Raw genomic sequence first — 17,020 nt, 5'->3', positions numbered from 1 at the left:
CGGAGCCGGAATCGGAATCGAATCCTGCACCTCTGCACTGTGAGGCGGACATGCGAACCGATCCGCCCTAAAAGAAACCATTTCACAGATCTTACCTGCTTAACTTTTCACTACAATATATTTGCATATCATCTCAAAGAACTCTGTTTTATGTACACCCAACACATTTGGATTTAACTTTTTAGCAATACTTTTAAGAGCAAACGTTCATCCACTGCAGACTAATGCAGAACTCCAGGTCACGAGGTGGCAGTGTAGCGCAGTTCACGTACATGAACCGCCAGAAAACCCATACAAAACGAAGAGAAAACGCGGCTAGTTTTGCTAGCTTCCAGCTAGCGCAGCAGCAAGTGCTAAATAGTAAAACATGGCTGCTGTGCTCACCCCGAGACCACCGTGCGACAGCAACCCTGCTACCCCAGGATCACAGTCCCTAAAGGTAGCAGAAGTTCTTTTCAGAAAAGGCCATTTGCGGATGTCATTGTTTCGGGAGCTCTGCGTTTACATGTTAAGCTAACTGTTAATTAGCACGCTAAAGGCTGCCACTGTAAACAAAGTATGCTAGATGAATACCTTTGTTTTCATCTCATCATAACACACGTTGGCTAATGTCTATCGTTTGATTTTGATGGACAGTAGTATGTCCGTTTTGTTCTTAGATTTAGACTTTTTGAAACAGATGATGGAGTGTTATCTCACTTTCCCAAAACAAATGGCGACGTTTCCGCAATTGATACGTTGTTGCGTACCGATGCTGATGCTGTTCGTGAAGTTAGTGGTGAAATACGTCCAAGTGGTATGCCCACTGATTTTCTTAATCTGTCTATTTCGCGTGAGATGAAGTCAAACAACACTCTTCCCATTATTACATTTAAGACATTTTAGACGTTTCATATTACACCATGCTGCATGCATAAGTCATTTGTTGGAAAATACAGTATTTGATACATGCTTTGTTTTCACGACCATTAAACGAAATCTCATGGCACCTAATGATGATATATCAATAAAGTTGGTTTCGTGAAAACTGGGCCTCAACACAAAGCGAATGTACAATATTGTATAGTCTGCCTGATTGCAGGCATGTTTGAAAAGCCCAGCTCACATAAAGTGGATATTAAAAAAAGTCAACACACGCCCTTTTCAAATACTGTAGGTGTTTTATGTGATGTAAAAAATAGGTTTCATCGGATCTTGACACATTTATCATTTGCATTTTGGGAAATTTTAAGTGTGTTTTAGCAGAATTTTGAAACTAGGGTTGAACATTTTGGTCATAAACAATACATTTAATTGTTTCCCATTGCACGATGGTTGGTAATCACTGCTAATGACCAAACATTTATTTTGCCTTGAAATTTGTTGTTCTTTAGGAGGACATAACAGAAGAGGAGTCCAATGATGGCAGCCAGCCCCCTAAAAGACGACGAATGGGTTCAGGGGACAGTTCGCGAAGCTGTGACACTTCCAGTCAGGACCTTGGGTGTGTTTGCTTGTACATCTTACAAATTGTCTAGCCTAGCGTGTCTGAATATGGATAGGTTTTAAAAAATGCTGGTTCTCCCACTCACCTATTCCAGGTCAACGTATTTCCCAGCGGAGAACCTAACAGAGTACAAGTGGCCAGCAGATGATACAGGAGAGTATTACATGCTGCAAGAGCAGGTCAGCGAGTATCTGGGAGTCACATCGTTCAAGAGGAAATACCCTGGTATGAACTGGAATCGGTTTACGCTCTGGTAAAATGTTCGAGTGAATTATTTGATGGAAAACTCATTGAAATTAAAAGTAAAGATGACTGAAAGAAATGTATCTTTGTCATTTGTATTTCTGCTTTTCTCTAGATATGGAAAGGAGGGACCTGTCACATAAAGAGAAGCTCTATCTGCGTGAGCAGAATGTGATCACTGAGACACAGTGCACTTTGGGTAGGAAGTATCCCGTACTTATCCAGTTAGTTCAACATTTGGATTGTTGTCAGTGAATGACTTGGTGAGGTTGATATGGTCAAAGTGAATGTGGTCTGTTTTTTTCCAGGTCTAACAGCTCTCCGAAGTGACGAGGTGATAGACCTGATGATAAAAGAGTATCCTGCAAAACATTCAGAGTACTCGGTCATACTCCAGGAGCGTGAGCGACAGAGGATAGCTAAAGAGTACTCTGTAAGAACGTAAATTGAAATGAAAGTGTCATGTCTTGACACTTCTTGTTGCATGTTCATACACCTCACAGGTCATACTGTATGTCTGTGGTGTGCGTCTACTTTTGTGTTCCAGCAAATGCAGCAGCAGAACCCTCAGAAGGTAGAAGCCAGCAAGGTTCCTGAATACATCAAGAAGGCGGCCAAAAAGGCAGCTGAGTTCAACAGTAATTTCAACAGGGAGCGAATGGAAGAGAGGAGGGCTTATTTTGACCTCCAGACGCATGTAAGTCTACTTTGTCTAATTTAACATGAGCCCAATTCATGATGATGCACAATGGTCAGCTGCAACACTCATGAATATTGCTAATTGCTTAGCTATTTGCTGGCTTTTTGTACCTGTTAAGACTATTTTGTCATTTTTGTTAAAGCGTTGATATAGAAATATCATAGTAGTTGCTAAGCTTCTAAGGAACTGAGGAGCCACGGTACCTTGTGAAAACAGTTCCTGCTGTTATAGATCGCCAGTGCTTTCCATTTAATAATTTGCCAGTCCTCTGCGGCATTACTCATTTTTCACTGCCAAAAATGAAACTTATTTTCTCACATGCAAGAATTCACGGTCTCTATTATTTGGGTTTCTGCTTGTAATGCTTCCTTGATGAGTCTTGAATTTATTTTGTTTGATTTTGTTTGTCCCAGGTTATCCAAGTGCCACAGGGCAGGTTCAAGGTGCTCGCTCCAGAGCTGACCAGGACTGGGCCCTACCCAGTTGCTCTAATACCAGGGCAATTCCAAGACTACTACAAACGGTAGATTATGCCTTTAGTAACAAGAGTTCACCTCAACTAACTCCATGTATGTCAATATTAATTTTGCTGCAGCCTGTCCAACATTTAAAATTTCATGTCCGTGTTGATATACTATTTGGAGTTCAAGCACGATTTTCTCACGCCAAAGTCGCCACCTCAGGATAATCTTTCGAGACTCTGAAAAATTTTACATGATATATGGCTGGGCAAGAATTAATTCTGTTTATAACCCCCCCCAAAAAACAAACAAACAAACAAACAAACAACAAAATAATAATTAATCAAGGCGCCAGCAATTGCCCACGCCTGCTCTATGTATTGCGTCGCCCTGAAACACAACTGCATTGTGCCGAACAGGTACTCTCCCAATGAGCTGCGATACCTGCCTTTGAACACAGCTCTGTTTGAGCCTCCGCTGGATCCAGATCTGCCCGCACTGGACTCAGAACCTGATTCAGATGATGCAGAGGATGACAAAAAGAACAAAAACTCTTCTGTAAGCTGATGTGCATTACTTCCACGAACAACATGGCTATGAGCAGAGAGGGGCTAGTTTACTGTTTCTTGGTGTTACTCCTACTCTTATATAGGGGCGAGACAGCTATGCAATTTGACGGTTCATTTTATTATGTTAATGTTAATTTGTCATGGATTATGTTTATATACCGGTACATGTTTTGACTTAAGTTGAACCAAGAGGATGGACTTATTTTTATGTCATCTTTTCATAACTCGTTTGGTTTTGGGAGAACTATAGCAAATCCCAGAAGAGAAAAAAAGTGAAAGCCATACATGTTTTGAATAATGTCGCTGTCATGATTTTTCTAGAAGCGAAGAGGGAGAAATTTGATTGAAATGCATTAAAAATCAGATTTTTATTTTATTTTTTATTTTTTAGCCTAATAGCACATTTGCCTTAGTCAGTTTTTAATGATTTGGGAAAACATGGGGGTGGGGGGGGTCAACAAACAAGAGCTGTTCACCTACCTACTTCAGCCTTTGCATATTACCATGACCTGGATGACTGACAAACTAAACAGACATAGTAAGAACACAATTATTAGAACACACTTTGATTTTTTTTTTAATTATTGTGACGGTAAATTATGCAAGTAGGCTATGCCCAAAGTGTAACTGCTTTTCATTCAAGGTGAAAAAAAAGAGTGTCTTCCCCCCATACCTATGATTACGGTCTTTTAAAGGAATTGTAAAATCTTTTTTCCTTTTAATGTAGTCCTTGCACTGTTATACATTATTTTAGTAAGCTACTTATTTCTTTACTTTGCTTTTAAATGTCTTCAATTATTTTGTTTGTAAATGCTTTTAAATGCCATATTTGTTTAATTATGTGATTCACATTGAGTTACCTTGTGCCTGAAATCTGTTGTATAAAGAAAACTGCCTTGCCTTGCCGATTGATATTTAATTTTATTTTAATGCCATGCGGCCAGGCTCGAACTGCACCTGCATAACTTGGCGCTCCTCTCACATTACTCTGTGTATGTGCAGGACAGTTCTTCAGGCAACACATCAGACGGCGAAAGTCAGGAGGGCGGAGGCCACCAGTCCAAGGCCAAAGATAGGACATCCACGCCGGGCAAAGATGGCAGCCAACGCCACTCCCACAAAGTCACTCCCGGGTACAAGGTAGAGGACAAAACCACCTGAACTCTTCTCCAACAACAGCAGCAGCACTTTTCTACCCCTCCTCCTCCTTTTTCTACTACTACGACCACCTCCTTACTCCATCCATCCCGACATCCCTTCCCTTAGCTTTCTTCACTTTGTTCTCCAGCTTCTTCAGTTTGTCTCAGCTGGAACCAGCACACACATTTGCCCACACACTTCCGCTGAGGCTCCTGTCGTCACTTTTTAGGATTACTACATGGCTCTTTTTTTTCTCCCCCACCCAGACTGCGAGCAATAAGAAAGGAACAGTTCAGTTTGTTTGCGTTGCACTTTTTTCAGTTTTTCCAGTGTGGATGAAATATTTTTTCCTTTTTGAATGTCATCAGTTTCTCGCCTCACTTGTCTTTTAAAAAAAAAAAAAGTACTTGCAAGACAAGTAAAAACATCTTTTGGCTGCTACATTTTCATTTTTGAAAAGGAACATGGATAAAGATAACACATTCATTTTGTGGTTGCTTTTAAAAAGTAGTCAATATTAAAAGTAGAGAGTATTTTGACATGTATACCTGAAGTGTGTAACACACTCAAATGTTTACTGTGTGTGTTTTGGTGTTAAAGATATGCTATGTATAAACATGTGTAGTACTGTTGGTCTGTGGGTAAATATCAGAGAGCGCTGTATTACAACGCATGTGCATCAGTGAGGCGATGACATGCTGACCTTGTTCACACTGAGTTCAAATGCTCAAAAGCGAAACATCGACTTGTCTCTCCAAATCAGGGGCAGGGAGCCTAGCGTATGAAGCTCACTAGAGCATTTGATCTGGCTCGCCATGCATTTCTTTAAAAAAATAAAAATAATAATAGAATCTCCAGAAAAAGTAGCCAATAAATATCTAACCAACAAACACTGATCTACTGTATATAATTATAAATACTTATTTGACCATCACATTATATTTTCTCCTTTACATATTAATATGGCTTTCATAAAAGGATTTTATAAAAACAAAATGGCCCCTGGAAAAAAAGGTTCCCACCCCTGGTCTTTATTATCACATACAGTGGACTCCTACTATTTGCTGGGGTTATGCTATTAGCCCGCCATGAGCCAAAGTCAGTGTATAATTGATGGCCATTATAATTACATTGTAATTACATTGCGGGAATTTTTATTTTATTTATTTATTTATTTTTAAACCCCAAATTCACCCAAATTTGTTGAAGAAGCGGGAATATACCACTGATAACCATTTTCCAGGGGAAAAAAATAAAGGTGAATCCTTTGGGGCCGAACTATGAGAATGTAGAGTGGTCCACTGTATTAGATAATTACTTCAAGCAAAAAGCTCTCAATATATCTAATTAGTGAAAATGTTATATTTGCACCAAACACAAATATTTTTAGTTCAACATTCTTTAAATAACAAATTTAAAGAAACCATTTTGTGTCCAGTCTGGCTTTGCAGTGTGGACATGGTCCTGTTTTAGTGTGTGACAATTAGACATTACAGTATGAGCATGAGGTCATGTTTTTGCACATGTTTTACTTAGTTTATGTGACATGCAGCTAAAATATGTGTCCGTGCACTCTTTTTAAATAAGTGCAAAAGAACCTAGAGTTATGCGAAATATTTATTTTAAAAAAAGTCTTCAAAAAGTAATACTTTTGTAACTACAAATTAACGCGCACCTCCCTCTGAGTTGCGTATATATACACACATTTATGTAGTTATTATTCATTCAAAAATATTTCGTGTCCCCAGATTTTGTATATCACAGTGACTGTTGCAGGTTATATAAACACTACTTAGCTCTGGTCTGGCTCCAGTTGACAGTACAAGTATATGCAATGTTTTTTGACTCAGTGTTTTGCATAATGTGATATTTTCACAATGCGGCTTATGAATAAAAACAAGTTATGATACAAAGCTCATGTTAAATGGAATAATTGCCTGTACTTGCATTCCAGGTGAGATTCTTGTTTCTTTTGATTCCAGTGTTCTAAATCCTAAAATTAAAATGAATTATTCCAACAGGAATAATGGTTGGTAGGTAAATTAGCAGAATTCTTCTCAAGTTTCAGTCACATTAAAAGCTATATTAAGGTTAATGGTGATATATTCCTGTTTTAAGAAATATATTTAAAAACTGAGCTATAATAATGTCCAACATACTCTTCTATATTTATTGGGTATTTCTGAACACTTGGCATGACCCAACTGGGCTTTACTGTGTACAGAACATGACTGGAGAATGCTGTGCTGGTGTTTATAGCATTGTTCTGCCTTGCAGCCGAAGGTCATTCCCAATGCTATATGTGGCATTTGCCAGAAGGGTAAAGAGGCCAACAAGCGAGGCAAACCTGAGGCGCTCATTCACTGCTCCCAGTGTGATAACAGTGGTGAGTACACACACACATAAGCACACACACATTCATACTTAAACTCCTCCAGATTTGGGGTTGACAGTTGTTTGTAGGTGGGCAGACGACGAGTTGTGCAATTTTATTGTATTTGAGACATTTCTGTTGAACAGTTAACTGTAATTTAGCCAACATTCCCGTTAGGTAGTACAGGGTTTCTTCAACCTAGGGTCCTGAAATAATTGTCTGTTTTGTGTGTGTGTGTTTGGGGGGGCGGGGGGGTTCTTTTTTGTTGTTTTTGTGAATGAATGTCTTCTAGCTTCTTTATTATTAGTTTACGTGCAGTACTTTTTGATATGATGGCAGTGCATGATGTTTTCCCATGGAGGGACCAGATTTCGGTTTGTATTTTAAATTAAAAGTGTTTCGTGGAAACGCTGAGGCAGAGCAGATTCAAGTTGAGGATCATCTTTCAAGAAAATGGATGGAGTTTACAGTGGATATTAAAAGTCTACACAATCTTGTTACAATGCAAAAGAAAAAAAATCCATGCAAACTTTTCTTGTTAAACTCTTTGAGAAATGTGCAAGGTTCAGGTGCATTTAATTTTCATCAATATTTATAGCAGCCACGTTTTGTGGTGGGCGGTGTGACTGTCGAACTGGGGCAATCCTTCTGTGATTATTACATATTTCTTTTTCAACGTTCCTAACGAAGTGTTAAAGTCAGTATTTCTCAGCCTTTATTGAGCCAATTTACTCACAATTTTACTGGCTGTGAAATTTGGACCTGTTCAATTATTCTATTTCAAGAATGGCAACAGGTAGAAACACCGATACCTTCTGCCATCTCGTGGAAGAGCATTTCATTCATTGTTCTTCCTGACACTCTACAGTGCCGGTATAGACAGACAGACAAAGATGTATTAGTTGTCGTATTGAATTATTATTTTTGTAGTTGATAATCTATGAAAATGAAGATGTCCCAATTATGAGACCTCCAACCAGTCAAGTCCTTGTAGTGTTCACTTTGGGAGTGTGTTTGGTTTATTTTGGTCTGTAGTCTCTTGCAGGTGTGTGTCTCATCACTGTCTTGTTGTGTCACTAAACGCAGGCCACCCGTCCTGCTTGGACATGAGCGCAGAGCTGGTGCGCATGATCCAGACATACCGCTGGCAGTGCATGGAGTGCAAGACATGCACCGTGTGCCAGCAGCCCCACCATGAGGACGAGATGATGTTCTGCGACAAGTGTGACCGAGGCTTCCACACCTTCTGCGTCGGGATGGGCTCCATCCCCACAGGTTCATTGTCTCTTAGCTTGCTCTTATTAGCCACTTTATAGCTTTGAGTAACCGTTTGTTTAACTTGATGTTTCAGGTCTTTGGCTCTGTGAGGTATGCGACAAAGATTTCAACACACCCAAGAAGAGAAGCGGAACGAAAACACTGAAAAAGGCCAAGTCTGCGCAGAAATGATTTAATTTAACGGCATCTGATTTTATTAGATTCTAGATGGGGTTTTATCGACTATTTTGAAAGCGTACTATGTCTTAAGAGAACTATAGGCACAACAACAGTTGGATCAACAACTGGACTTGTCCCTTTCCTATAAAGCTCTACCAGAGTTTACATTTTCAAATGATCCCTTCTACAACATTTGTGGGAAATCACAATGTCCCATACGGGTGAGCTTTGCATAGAACAGGCCCACAGGCTACCTGGTGCTCGTGGACACCAATGATGTTGAATTTCAAGTGCTGTTTTAGGAGATTCATCTGTAATTTTGATTTTTGCACGCCATCTAAATACAAAGACATGATGTTAAGACGACCTCACAAAATTAATGTTTGGGTCTTACTGTATACTACTAACCAAGATGGGGGAGTGTATTTCCAGGCATTTGGGTTAGTACAGTATCCCTTAATGGAAGTGATACTGTCGGTCTCGTTTAATCGTTCATTTAAAATATTTCTAATTGGATGGGAGAATCTGAATGTTTTAGTGTCTTACTGAGCAGTATAATGTTGGCGGCAGTTGTTCTTCAAGTCACCAACGAGTTGAACTTGAAACTGCTGGTTGCAACCTAGTAGTGCACTTGTCTTGCCTGAATTGCGTCAAGATGACTCAACACTTCCAGTTGATTATCATGCCTATCACAAGTATCCATGCCTGGTTTAAGAAAAAAAGGAAAAGCTAACTTCCTTAGCAAGATAAAAATAACTAGAAAATAAGATCATACGATAGTTTTAATATTTTGGGGTACCTATAACTTACATTTTCTGTTTTCGTCATCAATTATGTATGACATTGCTGGACTAGTTTTTTTTTCAATGTTACACAGCTTATCAACTCCATTTGACTTTTGATGTCAGTGTCACTCTTTAACAGTTTATCTTTCTGTACCAAAACGGGTACGTGACAAGCAATGAAGCTGTTTTGGCTGAACAATCTGTGCTTTTATTGATCTACTAGTTAAAAATGAAAGGTCAGTTACATGAATTTCATGTTTTATTTTAATGCACATTTTTATTCCAACATGTCTTGAATTCTATCATGGTGCTCAAGATCTTTTGAAATGTAGTGTTTGTAGTTTTTTTGTCCTGTTTACTTACCGCATAAGGGTTAAAACGTGTGTCTTAGGTACAGATTTTCACGATACCTACCTTATAATGATGCCTCTGACTGCAGCAAGCCTGTCACAAAGCTCCAATAAACCATATGTTTGGATTTGACTTGAAAATTAAATTGTATTTTTCTACTTTTCTAGAAAATGTACTGTAGTGGTAGCAGATGATTTGTTCATGTCATAGTCACTGAAGTACTTTATAAAAAATAAACGTGTATATAATGAATACCTCAGCATGTCATTCATCTCTTTTTTTTTTTTTAATAGATTGAGATGTGTAAAAGTTGCAAGTATCCACAGTTTGGGATTGGTCAGGAAGATGCCGAGTAGTAAAAGTAAATGTTCCTGCACACTGGTTCAGTCCTTCTAGCTATTATCTATAGCAGTGATTTCAACAACAAATAATGTGTCGTTGTCTAGCTATGCCAGTAACTTATCGTGAAAGAAAGAACAAATGAATGATCGTCTATCAGATTGCAGAAAGTATTGAATTGACATGTATCCTCTTTTTGTGACAATTTTTTTGGGTGTGTACCGTGCGATTTTTCAAACTTAAAAAATGTGCCCCCTTGGCTTGATAAAAATTGGGAATCACTGGTCTATAGCACTTGTATTCATTCGTGTCGTCGCTGAGCTGGAGCCTATCCCAGCTACCGGTAACTGAGCGAGAGAAAGGAGAGCTCCCTTGACTGGGATGGGGAATTTAGTCATTACATCCGTGTTTTTAGAATGTTGAAGGAAATTGCCTGGAGGAAACCCAAAAGCAAATAAAAAGACTGTTGTGTTTAGTAAAAGTAGATGGGGATACTGTATTTCTAATGTGGTAAGGACGGTACACCAAACCTGTATGGTGTAACTAATGCATTTAATGACCAAAATGTATTGTTCAGTGTGTTAAGGAAAGTCTTGGTTGTTGTATATGCATGTAGTCTGTCATTCCCAGTGTTATTCACATTTTGAATGTGGAATCCTAACCTTCATGTCCTTCTCTTAAATGTCCACCCAGCTAGGCAAACTATGATTAAAGTAAACAACATTTAAAAATCACTTGTTTATATATACACGAATGTATACATATTTTTGTGGACAGATACCTAAAATTTGCTGATTCACAGAACGATGTCGAAAACGTCTTAAAATAACTGGAAAAACTACAGTATGTCATGTCCATGCCATCGTGCAGTCAAAGAGGGCGCCCGCGTACTTCAACCAACTTGAATGAATCCCTCGAAGAAGGAGCTGCCATATTGCCGTGATACAGCGACTTTAGTCGGTTGCCGATAAAAGGATTGTTTTGGTTTTCTCTAAAAAAATGCTCTCAGTTCAAGATTTTAGAGATCTAGGCAAGATGAAGGACTATCATTACACAGGTCCAGTGGAGCACCGTTTCTCACCGTATACGTTCAACGGCGGGTAAGTTTACTTTTCACCTCCTTGCTAGTTAGCCTACCAGCTAGCGTTTTCCGACCCAAGTGAATGGCTAGTTAATGTTTTGTCTTGACGACTGATTATTATTGAGATACACGAATGTGACGACAATATTTTTATGCTAAGGACATCACTCTGGCAGAACGTGGTTTTGATTGGGCAAATCTTTGTACAATGATTTCACTTTCGAATAACGCTGTTGCTGTTAGCATTACGATGCACATACTTCGTTGGGCATGAAAACAGTTGCCAAAAAATGGATGACTACATGACGATCTGTAATACATATTGACAGGACTGTACTAGCGCTGGCTGGGGAAGACTTTGCCGTCGTAGCTTCAGACACCAGGCTGAGTGAGGGCTACGCTATCCACAGCAGAGAGTCTCCAAAATGCTACAAATTGTAAGTTTCACTTTCCCTATGCTGTTGATAATGGATCACAAAAAAATCTATTTTATATCTGTTTTAACCATGCAAACATTTAGAATTTTTATTATACTCCTGTGCTTCCAGGACAGACACAACTGTAATTGGCTGCAGTGGTTTCCATGGTGACTGTCTGACACTGACGAAAATCATTGATGCCAGACTCAAGGTGGGTAACTTGAATGGGTATCATGTATTTTGGCTGCATATTGGATATTCTTTAGAAAGTGCACTTTTAGTTGAACTGTGTGCAAGTAATGAACCTTTCTTTTCTCTCAGATGTACAAACACTCAAACAATAAGACCATGACATGTGGCGCCATCGCTGCCATGTTGTCCACCATCTTGTATGGCAGGAGATTCTTCCCCTACTATGTTTATAATATCATTGGAGGTCTTGATGACGAGGGTAAGTGGGGGACTAACACTTAGGACACCTTTGTAAATACAGCTGCTTTACAGCTTCTCAAATGGAAAGTGCAAAATCTTAAGCGTGTTTCTGATCCATCGGTGATAACAATTGTTCTGTGTAACTTAGGCAAGGGTGCCGTCTACAGCTTTGACCCAGTAGGATCCTACCAGAGGGACAGCTACATGGCTGGAGGATCAGCTAGTGCCATGCTGCAACCATTACTAGACAACCAGGTACACACCATGATCTTACTGCCAAATAGGGCTCAAAGGATTAATCCGATAACTCAAAGAATTTGATGATAGAAATGTTGCCACTCACTAATGGTTACCCAGTTGACAGCCAGCCACTAACCTGAGCTCACAATAGCCAACTGTACACTCTCATTCACTGACTCCCATGTCACTCGCCAGCCCAGGCCCCACCTTTTAAAAGTCACACGTGCACACCAAGTCATACTATAGTGTTTAACTTGGACCACAATATTATCCTCACATGCTTGTTTTGTTTAGTAATATAAACTCAATTTTTATTATATTAGTCCTAACCCACACCACTTCTTCCCAGATTGGTTTCAAGAACATGGAAGGTGTAACACAAATTCCTCTGAGCCGCGAGAAGTCAGTTCAGCTGATCAAAGATGTTTTCATCTCGGCCGCAGAAAGAGATGTTTACACCGGGGATGCCCTTCAGATCTGTATCATCACTAAGGAGGGAATCACAGAGGAGACAATCACGCTGAGGAAGGACTGAAGACATTATTTGTTCCGTCTTGTCTATTTCTTCCACGAGCGCTTCTTTTCACATTCAACCTGCTCATTTGGTTGCTTGACTGCAGATCGTGACAAACAGGAGTGTTGACCCAAATGTTAACTAACATTTTTTTTTAAACCACCAAACCATATTCCAATTTTGATACCTGTAATCAATATTTTTTTTTCGAGTTAATTTGTCCCTTCATTTTTCCTGTTATCAGAACCAGGATCCCTCATCAGCACTCCTGTAATTATAAAAGTTCCCATTCTGAAAAGCAACTCTGTTATACTTTTTACATTCTTAATAAATGTAAAGAATTGGGGAAAATCTTTTCTTGTTCTGTTTCGCAATTAGCTGTAACTTGACTCTCATTTAAGAAAAACAAGTAAATAGCTAATTCCCAGAGTTCAGCTGAATTTAACCAAGCTAATTCCCATTAAAATTAGATGTTAAGATTGCATATTTTCAGACAATTTAAGATATTAGTCACTTTGTTTCACTAAAGATGTCGTTTGCTTAAAAAAACAAAACACTAATTTATGCTAAGCTTTTGTCCATGTTAAAAAAAAAAAAGTTTGACCAAGTTTGGCTTCAACCTAGCATGTCAGCAAAATATTATACTTGTTAGCGCAACTCAAGGGAAGTCAGTCTGGCAATGTGATTTGTGTGGTGTGATAGTTCTTAAAAATGCACACTGACATAATACAAGTCATCAAGTGAGACTAGTGGTTCTCTTTACCAATGTTTCCCAAACTTTATTGGGCCAAGGCACATATTTTACATTTTTGAAAAATTTCACAGAACACCACTAAACAACATGAATTATATACAGTACACTGAAAAATATGCTTTCATCTCAGTTTCCCAAGTTTTTGGGTGGAGTGGAAGAGTATTTCATTGTTCTGCCATGTCACTACATGTCACTGGCATAGATAGATGAACAAAGACACATTAAACCACACCAATTAAGAGAAACTGCATCATTTTCTCCAGAACACCTGAGGGTCTCTCATGGCACCTCTCATCTACAGTGGTTGGGAATCACTGCTCTACAAACTTTGTTTCCTTGATGTGCTCCGTGAGTGAAAGCATACCCTTTGTGTCTCTTCTTGGACAAAATGTGTAACCACAAACTCATTTGGTATTCGCCCAAGAACTGTGGCAGCACCTCTCATCACCTGAACCGTGCCATCTGAGGGAATCACCAACCCACCATTATTTTTCTAGGGTCCAACGATGGTAGCTCTTACTGATCGGGCCTTTTATAGGCTCAGACACAAGGCTCACACAGTGACTTGTGCAGTACAGCCATAAGAGTGGTCCTTGCCCTTCGTTCTCGCACCAGCGCATTTCTCTTCTGCTTCTCCAGGCTCCACAATCTGGCTGCAGCCGCATTGAACTTGGCCTTGAGAGCAGCAGGAGAGTTGGGCAACGAATAGTTGTGATCCTGGTATTGGATGGATGGATAGATAGATAAAAAAAAATAAGTGGTTGGCCAGCAATTTTATGTCATTTAAAAAAATCATGCAGTTAGCGCAATTCATTATTGAGACCCAGCCCATAATCCTCTCACCTTTTTGAGACAGAACAAGTACAAGTACTCACGAGGGTAATATTGAACCGAGGTTTCTTTTTGGTGACTTTCTGAGGGATGGGTAATGGTAGGCTCTCCTTAGCTTTGATTGAGGTTTTTGTAGTTCTTATCGTACTTGTCCTTTTTTCTTCATGCTTAAGAAAAGAAGAAATACAGATTTAGATTGATCTTTATTAATCCCCTATTATTATTTTCCAGCCTTGCAACAAAAGAACAACAAAATTCTGTGTTTTATAATATGGAAAATAGCATTCTATAATATTGTATTTTATAGAAACAAACAAAAAAATGTAAAGAATTAAACATTTTTGCAATTTAATGTTGTAATTACATTCGTTGTGCTGCTCCTGGTGTGTCCACGATGGCCACCAGTAGAACAGTAAAATACAGTTATATGGGGGGGATGAGTGCATTTGATCGCAGTGGTCATCTTTACAGTAACAGAAATACAGTAGTGTAAATATTCATGAAAAGAATGAAACGCAATAAAAACGGAGTCGCTAAATGCTTGTAAACCTACCGGTATTTGTTGAGGACGATCTGGGAAGTTAAACAATGATGGAATGACACCAGCTCTAATCCGACAAATCTGCCCAGTCTTGTCAAAATCACGACTTCTAAAATGTTGACTGCAGAGCACAGATTCATCACTCGCAGTAAAATCCCTCCTCCTCATAGCTTTTTCCCACAGTCGCCTCATCTCATCGCCTCTGGGAAACCTATACGGAGTAAGAAAAGTAGACATAGCAGTAAATAAGTCAGTAAACAACAACATATTTAAAAAGATGTCTTGATACATAAAAGACAAAGAACCTACTGAGCTAATATACTGGAAACCAAAGGCATTTTAGTCTGCTTGATATTTCTTTCTACAAAAGCTTGTTTTCTCTGCTGTTTTATTAAAATCATTTTATACATCTCTTGAAATTATAACGCACTACAGTCCTACATGGGTTGTCAGAGGCTATTTTAAAACAAAATATGTACTTTATGGTTTTTAACGTCAATAAAAGTGGGTCGCGCCTGTGCAACAATAGGAAACTGGGAATTGCAGGGTGACAATTGAGAAGCGCTTGGACTAAAGAATGGAAAACACTAGAAACCTTTTTTTTTGCTGCTGTTTTGCTGTCATCAGCAAGACCAGCATGAAAACACAACAAAACCATGCTGGTCAATGTTTTTGTTGTTGTTGTTAAAGCAGGGCTCGAAAATGGCTGGCAACGTGAGAAATTCAACTTCGAAAACGGCTGGCAGCGAATGGGTTAATCATGTGGCATGTTGGCAGTCAAGCTCCTAGCTTGTATGTTTTGCTAGAAGCCTATCAGACTCCCTCCACTCGAAAACCAAAAGTCAGGCTAGCTGCCAAAATTATTCATATTTCTGTATTACGGCAACACGCCGCCATTGCGCAGTGAGGGCCAATTTCAAAATAAAGGTCAAACAAATAAATCCACGGACACTAACGCTTCGGACATAGCACAATTAAGTAAAATTATTTCTACCTTATCAGGCATGATAGATTCGAAGCTCTCAACAAGATTTACTAATGAAACCAGAGTCCCAAATTGTTCTTACTTATGAAAGGTTATTCCCTGTTTCCTTGATTCGGCAGTTCGGCGTTGTGTGCACCCGATTGCAGCACAATGTGCAGGCATCCTTGTTTTTGTTGTTCCGTGTCGTCTCCAAACACCCTGTAGTTTTGCCCCTACTAGCTTAGCGTGAGAGTAAGCACGAAGCTCAAAGGAAAAATAATGTGCGCGTCAGAACTCTGGGCAAATGGTCGAATACGTCCGTCTAGCCTTTGCGACAGTGTCGTAAAGCAAAAAAAATCGAGGTGTTTGTGGTTGGTTGGAAATTTGACCCAGCGTCCTCTAGGCTCTACTCTCTTCGCAGCTCAGTGCCCTTCATCGGAGATTTTATCATACATCTCGGTCATCATCAGCCGGAGCCAAGCGTAAAATCATGGCTGGGACGATTGCACGCAAAGCAATAGACCACCTGAAGAGCAAAGAATTCAGAGACTATTTGATGAGGTGTGTACCAAATACTGATATGAGCAGATGTGCTAATCTAGCCACCTAGCTATATGTGTATGTTGTTCACAAGTGACAGCCAGCCAGTAATGTTAGCTAATTTTGAACTGACAGTTGTCTTTGATCCGAAAATTATTGTTTGGGAATTACTTGCATGCTATTTTTCATTTAACTCCTTGGGACCAACACGTGAAGGGGGTTCGCGGGATCACCTTGTTTATCCGGTTTAACATTATAGGACAGCACAATCTGGAACAACTTGTATCTCAATACAGTATTCACTTAAAAGGCTAAATAAATATTATAACTATGTATTTGTTGAAAGTTTGCATCTCTCCAAGACGGGTTTTCTTGAATGGTACATGTGCTTCAAATTTTAACTATAGTTTTGAATTGTAAGCACCAGATCATATTCATACAATATGACTAGCAAACTGTGCTTCATCTCTTGGGTTAATCCTAAACGCCAGAGATGTCCCATTGTTCTAATAGTTTAATCAACACATTTTGGACAAAAACAGTGTTTGTGTTTTATGGGAGCTGGAAGGGATTAATAGTATTTTAATTCATTTCAATTGGGAAATATTTTTTAAGAGGCAAGTGTTTCCAGTTATGAGCATGGTTACAGAACAAGTAAACTCACAAGTGAATGTGCCACTGTAGTTGCAGCCTTATGTTTATTCCTGCACAAAGATTCAAACTGTGAACCCCCCCACCCACACACACACACACACACACACACACACACACACACACACACACACACACACACACACACACACACACACACACCCACCC

At 39.3% G+C, this 17,020-nt stretch overlaps 4 protein-coding genes across 5 annotated transcripts in view; 3 read left to right on the top strand and 1 right to left on the bottom strand.

The window, feature by feature from the left end:
- The first annotated feature begins 260 nt into the window (after positions 1-260).
- Positions 261-9,800, top strand: phf10 (PHD finger protein 10). Its single transcript, XM_019895906.1, has 12 exons — positions 261-439; positions 1,374-1,483; positions 1,581-1,711; positions 1,845-1,928; positions 2,038-2,162; positions 2,277-2,426; positions 2,843-2,952; positions 3,310-3,448; positions 4,462-4,599; positions 6,877-6,985; positions 8,060-8,248; positions 8,325-9,800. Exons 1-12 carry the CDS (start codon positions 368-370, stop codon positions 8,420-8,422), a joined length of 1,455 nt encoding a protein of 484 aa, XP_019751465.1. The 5' UTR covers positions 261-367; the 3' UTR covers positions 8,423-9,800.
- Positions 9,801-10,783: 983 nt separating this feature from the next.
- Positions 10,784-12,922, top strand: psmb1 (proteasome 20S subunit beta 1). The gene is made up of 6 exons (XM_019895839.1): positions 10,784-10,985; positions 11,296-11,403; positions 11,515-11,596; positions 11,707-11,836; positions 11,966-12,072; positions 12,407-12,922. The coding sequence occupies exons 1-6, from the start codon at positions 10,885-10,887 to the stop codon at positions 12,590-12,592; spliced, it is 714 nt and encodes a 237-aa protein (XP_019751398.1). The 5' UTR covers positions 10,784-10,884; the 3' UTR covers positions 12,593-12,922.
- A 543-nt stretch (positions 12,923-13,465) lies between these two features.
- Positions 13,466-15,978, bottom strand: LOC109531519 (THAP domain-containing protein 6-like). Its single transcript, XM_019895840.1, has 4 exons — positions 15,765-15,978; positions 14,710-14,908; positions 14,201-14,323; positions 13,466-14,042 (listed from the first exon to the last, which is right to left on the bottom strand). Exons 1-4 carry the CDS (start codon positions 15,842-15,844, stop codon positions 13,866-13,868), a joined length of 579 nt encoding a protein of 192 aa, XP_019751399.1. The 5' UTR covers positions 15,845-15,978; the 3' UTR covers positions 13,466-13,865.
- A 60-nt stretch (positions 15,979-16,038) lies between these two features.
- Positions 16,039-17,020, top strand: part of mpc1 (mitochondrial pyruvate carrier 1) — a 4,313-nt gene continuing 3,331 nt past the window's right edge. The window contains exons 1-2 of one of the 2 annotated variants that reach the window (XM_019895845.1): positions 16,039-16,222; positions 16,840-16,843. In XM_019895845.1, the coding sequence (XP_019751404.1) occupies positions 16,152-16,222; positions 16,840-16,843 (75 nt within the window). In that variant the 5' untranslated portion in view covers positions 16,039-16,151. The remainder of the gene's footprint in view (positions 16,223-16,839; positions 16,844-17,020) is intronic. The other variant, XM_019895844.1, reaches the window with a different exon arrangement.

Source organism: Hippocampus comes, unplaced genomic scaffold, assembly GCF_001891065.2.
Source record: "Hippocampus comes isolate QL1 unplaced genomic scaffold, H_comes_QL1_v1.1 scaffold80, whole genome shotgun sequence".
Classification (NCBI taxonomy): Eukaryota; Metazoa; Chordata; class Actinopteri; order Syngnathiformes; family Syngnathidae; genus Hippocampus; species Hippocampus comes.
This window is presented reverse-complemented; position numbering and strand designations above follow the sequence as displayed.

Excerpts from the sequence above, each read along its gene's own strand:
- LOC109531519 (XM_019895840.1), bottom strand. The coding sequence starts at position 15,844 with ATGCCTGCACATTGTGCTGCAATCGGGTGCACACAACGCCGAACTGCC. Across the intron at positions 14,324-14,709 it reads ATCGTCCTCAACAAATACCG|CATGAAGAAAAAAGGACAAG; the intron begins GTAGGTTTACAA and ends TCTTTTCTTAAG. Across the intron at positions 14,043-14,200 it reads CTCGGTTCAATATTACCCTC|GATCACAACTATTCGTTGCC; the intron begins GTGAGTACTTGT and ends ATCCAATACCAG.
- phf10 (XM_019895906.1), top strand. The coding sequence starts at position 368 with ATGGCTGCTGTGCTCACCCCGAGACCACCGTGCGACAGCAACCCTGCT. Across the intron at positions 1,484-1,580 it reads ACTTCCAGTCAGGACCTTGG|GTCAACGTATTTCCCAGCGG; the intron begins GTGTGTTTGCTT and ends CACCTATTCCAG. Across the intron at positions 3,449-4,461 it reads AAAAGAACAAAAACTCTTCT|GACAGTTCTTCAGGCAACAC; the intron begins GTAAGCTGATGT and ends GTGTATGTGCAG.
- psmb1 (XM_019895839.1), top strand. The coding sequence starts at position 10,885 with ATGCTCTCAGTTCAAGATTTTAGAGATCTAGGCAAGATGAAGGACTAT. Across the intron at positions 11,597-11,706 it reads TCATTGATGCCAGACTCAAG|ATGTACAAACACTCAAACAA; the intron begins GTGGGTAACTTG and ends CTTTTCTCTCAG. Across the intron at positions 11,837-11,965 it reads TGGAGGTCTTGATGACGAGG|GCAAGGGTGCCGTCTACAGC; the intron begins GTAAGTGGGGGA and ends TGTGTAACTTAG.